Source organism: Berghia stephanieae, chromosome 1, assembly GCF_034508935.2.
Source record: "Berghia stephanieae isolate SIO BIC M18660-M18661 chromosome 1, UCSD_Bste_1.3, whole genome shotgun sequence".
NCBI lineage: Eukaryota > Metazoa > Mollusca > Gastropoda > Nudibranchia > Aeolidiidae > Berghia > Berghia stephanieae.
Genome location: NC_088360.1, coordinates 13381263 through 13387685, shown reverse-complemented (window position 1 = coordinate 13387685; position 6423 = coordinate 13381263). Strand labels below are relative to the sequence as shown.

The window sequence follows — 6423 nt, the reverse complement described above, 5'->3', positions numbered from 1 at the left end:
ACACACTGTACATACATATATTACATACGCAGAAGATACATACACACATATGTCGAATACACTTACACACTCAATATACATACATGCTTATACATAGGCATACATACACATACATATATAGATAAATATATATACATATACGAGATAAATATATGCATATATTATACATATAAGTGTATTTGAAGTGGCTGCGTTGTTGAATGGCGGGTTGAACCATATTATGTTCCTTTTTATGTTTTGCATGTGCGTTGTGGCATGTGTCCCGTTTTTTTAATTTCATTGTTTATATATATAAACGACAAATGGATGATGCCAAGTCTGCAAAGATAGATCATCATCAAGCCCTACTGAAACCTCCTCGTGGTGTCGAACGGTAACAGGTCAAGCTGGCCAACTGCAGAGGGCGACAAGAATAGGCAATGGCAAACCATTCTTGTAACTTTGCCGAGTTAACTGCATGAATAAGTCCAAAAAGTTAAACGGTGACAGCGTAAAGGGGAGCATGTTTTCACGGAAGACTGCTGCCTCGCTCGGTTGGGAGCGTGATGTTCGTCAGGTCACACCGAACCGTCAGCCAGTTACTAGGCGAAATAAATTTAACAAATGTGACAAAACCAAAATTGGGACATGGAATGTCAGGACCTGTGCCCAAAAAGGAAAACTAAACAACATTCTAAAAGAAATGAAACGGCTCCAAATAAATATTCTTGGCCTGGCAGAGATGAGATGGAAAGAGCAGGGAACCATGTCAAAACAAGAAAACAACACGACATATAAGATCATATGGAGTGGTGGAACCTCTTTCCAAAAAGGAGTAGGGATGATCTTAGACCAACAATCAACCAAATTTTACAAAGGGCACGTAGCAATCTCAGACAGAGTTTTGCTGGTTAAGCTAAGAGGACCTGTAGTTGACACCAATATTATTCAAGTTTATGCACCAACAGAAGAGGCGACAGATGCAGATATGACAGAGTTTTACCATTCACTAGACAAAGCAAAACGAATGTGTAAATCACAAGAAGTCCTTATGGTAATGGGGGACCTAAATTCTAAGATTGGCAGAGGCAGAGATGGTGACATAATCGGACCACATGGACTCGGAGACAGAAATGAACGAGGAAACATCTGGGCAGATTGGTGTAGAACAAATAAAATAATGATTTCAAACACCTGGTTTCAACAACACCCAAGAAGAACCTGGACATGGCAATCACCAGGGGACAGAGCAAGGAACCAGATAGACTTTATAGCAGTATCATCAAGATTCAGAAATGGCATATTAAATTGCAAAACCTACCCAGGCGCCGATGTAGACAGTGACCATGTCCCAGTTGTTTGTACAGTAAGGATAAAGTTTAAAGCTATTCAGAGAACAGCTGGTAGAATAAAGAGGGATTACAGGTTATGCAAAGACAATGGCATACAAACAAAAATGAGAGAAGAAAATGCACTCATGATACAAAGCCAAAGTGAACCTGATAACGAAAAATGTGAAAAACAATTTGATATATTCCAAAAGTGTGTCAAAGCAACTGCAGAAAAGCATTTACCAATAGCTCAAATAAACAGCAAAAAGGAATGGATGACAAATGAAATTCTAAACCTATTTGAAGAAAGACGAAAATGCAACAGAGGGTCTGCAGAATACCAAACATTGAACAACCACATTAAATCCAAATGCATCGAGGCACACGAGAACTATCTAGACTGGAAATGCTGCGAAATCGAAAGAGAATACAAACCCAACCCCCAACAAGCTCACCAAAGAATAAAAGAACTATCAGGGAAAAGGAAAAGCAAAGCAGCAGGAAGTTGTATCCAAAACAAACAAGGGGAACTGCTATTTGAAGAACAACATATAGAAAGCCGATGGGTAGAATACATAGGCGAACTGTGCAATGATCCAAATAGAAATGAACCACCACTGAAATTCAAAGAACCATTAAGCGGACCAAACATCACCAAAAGTGAAATTGAACATGCCATTTAACGAATGAGGGATGGTAAAGCAACAGGCCCTGATGAAATATCTGTAGAGGTATTAAAAAGCCTAGGAGATCTAGCAATTGATGAACTTCACATATTATTCAACAATATATACAACACTGGGAAAATTCCAGAAGATCTCTGTAACTCTATTTTCATAGCAATACCAAAGAAAGCAGGTGCAGTCAGATGCGAAAATTTTAGAACTATAAGTTTAATAAGCCACATCAACAAAATACTGTTGCGTATAATTATCAACAGGCTAAGGAATAAGATTAACCCCGAAATCGCAGAAGAACAATATGGATTCCAACCTGACAGAGGGACAAGGAACGCAATATACCTCCTCCGTGTTTTAAGTGAAAGAGCTATACAGGTTCAGACCCCACTATACCTCTGTTTTGTCGACTACAAAAAAGCTTTTGATAGAGTACGCCACGAAGAAATACTAAAACAACTGCACTCCATTGGCGCTGATGAGAAAGACCTCAGACTCATGCAAACATTATACTACACCCAGCAGGCATCTATCAAAATCGGAAACTCTACAGGAAATTCCATTCCTATTAAGAAAGGAGTCCGTCAAGGGTGTGTTGCCTCACCAGATCTGTTTAATCTATACCAAGAAACAATCATGAGGGGCATAACTAATATGGAGGGAATAAAAGTAGGAGGTCACAACATAAATAATATAAGATACGCAGACGATACGGTACTCATTGCAACATCAGAAATCCAACTTCAAAAGATTGTTGACAAAGTGGTAGTAGATAGTGAAGCCAAGGGAATGGAAGTGAATATCACCAAAACGGAATGCATGGTAATACAGAAAAACCCCGAAAACAACAACACCTGCAATATAACGATTCACGGCGAGCAACTTACCAACGTAGAAAGTTTTAAATACCTAGGTTCAATAGTGACAACAGATGGAAGATGTAACCGAGACATACGAGCAAGAATAACTCAAGCCAAACAGGCCTTCATGGACCTGGGAAACATTTTGAAAAACAAACAGATGTCGTTCGGGATTAGATTCAGAGTCTTGAAGTGCTACGTGTGGCCAATCTTGTTATACGGATGCGAAAGCTGGACTACAAATGCAGAAACACAAAAGAACATTGAAGCTTTTGAAATGTGGTGCTTGAGAAGGATGCAGAGAATATATACTGCTCACAAAACGAACGAAGAAGTGCTAAAACAAACATACCAACAAAGGAAACTAATGCCCTTAATAGCGGATCGACAACTATCCTTTTTCGGACACATAGTAAGGAAAGATAAGAATGAATACCTGGCAAGTTGTGGAAAAATACCTGGTAAACGCGCCCGGGGGAGACAAAGAAAAACACTCATAGACCAACTGAAGGGCTTCACCAACCTAACAATCCAAGAGCTGTTTGAAAAAGCAAGAGACAGGGAGGAATGGAGAGAGATAATTCATGCAGTATCCGAAGCCTGGACCAGGCATGGAACCTAGAAGAAGAAGATATATATATATATATATATATATATATATATATGTGTGTGTGTGTGTGTGTGTGTGTGGGTGTGTGTGTGTATGAGTGTGCGTGTGTGTATCATATTGCTTTTTTGAACTTTAATATAAAGTTATCAGGAATGAATTCGACCATGACATTCAAGTTAAAACAATGGACAAAGTAGTTTTATGTTGATATGAAATATTTTATTGACTACAATTTTGTTGATGTTCACAGCATAATGGTGTCGCCAACTACTTTGAAAGAGAGGTGAAACGAAGGGCTTTTGTCGTTGAAAGGTGGGATTTCCGTGAGAGAGAAAAGAGGGAACTTGAAGCAGAACAGAAGAGAAAAGCAGGAGGAGTACGTATATATTATTCTAATTACATTTACTTCATTGCTTGCAGTATAATTGGTGTGAAAATTTATTTATTTTAACCCATGGTAAACCATATAAATTCTACTGCCGTGAAATTAAATTACTGATGAACTGGGTTATCATTAAATGACTAAATGGCAATATTCCAGTTTAAAAAATCAAGGCTTTTTTTAAAGGCCATAACTAAAGAATAATGCCATTTTTATTTGATGATATTACTGTTCTTAAGATATTGACATATACAACTCACGGCAATGCTTTTGGTCTCTAACATGGTTGAACCGAGTTTGATCCTTAGGAAAGTTGGGGGGGGGGGGGTTGGTTGTCTTTTTTGGGGGGGAGGGGGGGGGGGGGGGGGTGTGGGAAGTTCAATATATTCACCAAGTAAAATGGGGTAGCTGGCGACGGGCATTTATTTGCAGTCTGATAACCAAATTCCTTATGGGCTCATTGTTGTAATGGAAATCTCAGACGCAAAATATTGTCCATTACAACTATGTTAAACGAGCCCCATATGCAGTATGCAGGTTCCGATGTCAGACCTGTATATATGTACACGTTGGTAGCTGGGTTTCCTCAGATCTTGCAAAATGAGGGTCGTGAGGAAAGGAATTGGTCACCTAACCGTAGTATGTTATGGAGATGTCAACACTTGTTTCAGATGAGGACTCATTTTCTTTTTTTCATTTATTCTTTTTCTCTTTTTCTCTCAAGATGGCAGCAGCTATGGCTCCACCCACGGATGAGGAACTTGAAGCCAAAGCTAAGATGGAGTACCAGTCATATTTGGACGAGGAGCATGCTTTCCTGAGGGAGTTGGGTATCGTTCAAGATGACGAACCTCTCACAGCATAATAAAGTAACGGATTACACAGCACAAATGAAATGCATCATATCAGTGATTTGGTACATGCGATATTACATGTACCCAAAATTTCAAACTGAGCCATTATTACACACCATACTGTGTCATAAATGTTAAAGGGCTTTGATGTGTTTGCATGCATTTTTCCTGTAATTAAGATGATAAATCATCTTAACTTGTCAATTACTTCTGAAATTATTGTACCTATGTCATTTTATTGGCAGAGATAGCATGTATTTTTATTTATTGATCTAATTTATCAATCATTATTTTTTAGCCATTTTCATTTTTGCCAGCCTGTTTATTGAACCTTCAAAATGAGGTATGGCTTATTTTTTTTTAAAATAATAATAAAAAGAAGAAAAAAAGAAACAATCAGTAATGTTTTAATTATCCTCGAAATATCATGTCTTTTGTTTGAATGTTGATCTGATTTCATTAAAATTTGCATGGTATCTACCAATGTTTGATCCTAGCCCTTTTATGTTGATAACTGTATTAACAGTAATGTAGTATTGGGTAATTTATATAGTGCCAATACCAATTAACAATGCTCAATAGCGCTTTACTACAAAGGCAATCAATAACAAATAGCAAATAAGAATAGTTGACCACAAATTATAGTCAGAAAAAAGCAGCTTAATCGATCGATGTGATAAGAAGATCTAAATAAGGGATATTTTAAAGGCAGTAAATGTCTGAACGTTCATTATAAAGGTTTTTAATGAGTTCCACATAACCGGAGCAGATAAGGCAAACTATCGAGCAGAAAAGTTTGAAGTGTAGATTTAAATCAGAGAAAAGTGGGTATGTGAAGGTAAAAGAAAGACAAAAACATAAGACGAGAACCATTTTAAAAAATTGGGAGCCTCGATCGAACTACAGATCTTCAGACAAGTATGGAGGATATTGACCTCAAGAAACGGCAGCTGTTAAAAAATAAACAAAAACAAACAAAACAACAACAACAAAAAATCCAAAACAAAAAAAAAAAAAACCTGCCAATTTGAGAAAAGAGTGAAGGCCTCTGAAGTCTCTACACCCCAGAGAGCTTTTATTCCAGGAGTCGGTAGTGAACAGCATCATTCTAGCGTTCAAAGACAAGACACTTTTTTTCATTTTGACCAGAAAACTTGTTTCATATACTGATATATTGAGACGATCCCATCTCTGTCAAAAAAGGTCATAAGCCTGAAATGTGATATTTGTGCTATGTCAGCGTCCGGCGGTTTTTATACCTGACTTATAAGGTAGTATAATGCCTCATTCTTCTTACAAGGAATTATATAGTCTTTAAAACGCGACTGCTATACTTGATGTAAAGCGTGAAAATGCTGGAAAAAATATGATGAAAAAGTATGGTCACTATTAACTTTTTGAAAACTATTTTTTATTTGCCACATTGTTATACAATCTAGATTTGGAGGATTTGCACCGATCACTTTACAATAACAATAACAATAAGAAACTTAGATATTACGAGACACACATTCTGATGCACCAATTCTGACGAAAAGAGAAAATTCAATTATCTTGAAACCTAATAGTTACTTATCTACTTACATACTTGCTTACTTTTCCTTATTTTCTTACTTACTTACTTACTTTTACACATTGCCCATTATGCATGTTGGCACGTAGGGCAACTTGAGACCTAATGAGTGTGTCTAATGATATCTTGAACATGTGTTCTTTTTCTGTTGTAGCAC

At 37.2% G+C, this 6423-nt stretch overlaps 1 protein-coding gene across 2 annotated transcripts in view; it reads left to right on the top strand.

Annotated features, from left to right (window-relative positions):
* The window catches only part of LOC144968321 (dynein axonemal intermediate chain 3-like), a 43235-nt gene extending 38058 nt beyond the window's left edge, over positions 1 to 5177 (top strand). For both annotated transcript variants that reach the window (XM_078906584.1, XM_078906574.1), the window contains 2 exons: positions 3708 to 3833; positions 4564 to 5177. In XM_078906584.1, coding sequence (XP_078762710.1) covers positions 3708 to 3833; positions 4564 to 4704 — 267 coding nt within the window. In that variant the 3' untranslated portion in view covers positions 4705 to 5177. The remainder of the gene's footprint in view (positions 1 to 3707; positions 3834 to 4563) is intronic.
* The last annotated feature ends 1246 nt before the right edge of the window (positions 5178 to 6423 follow it).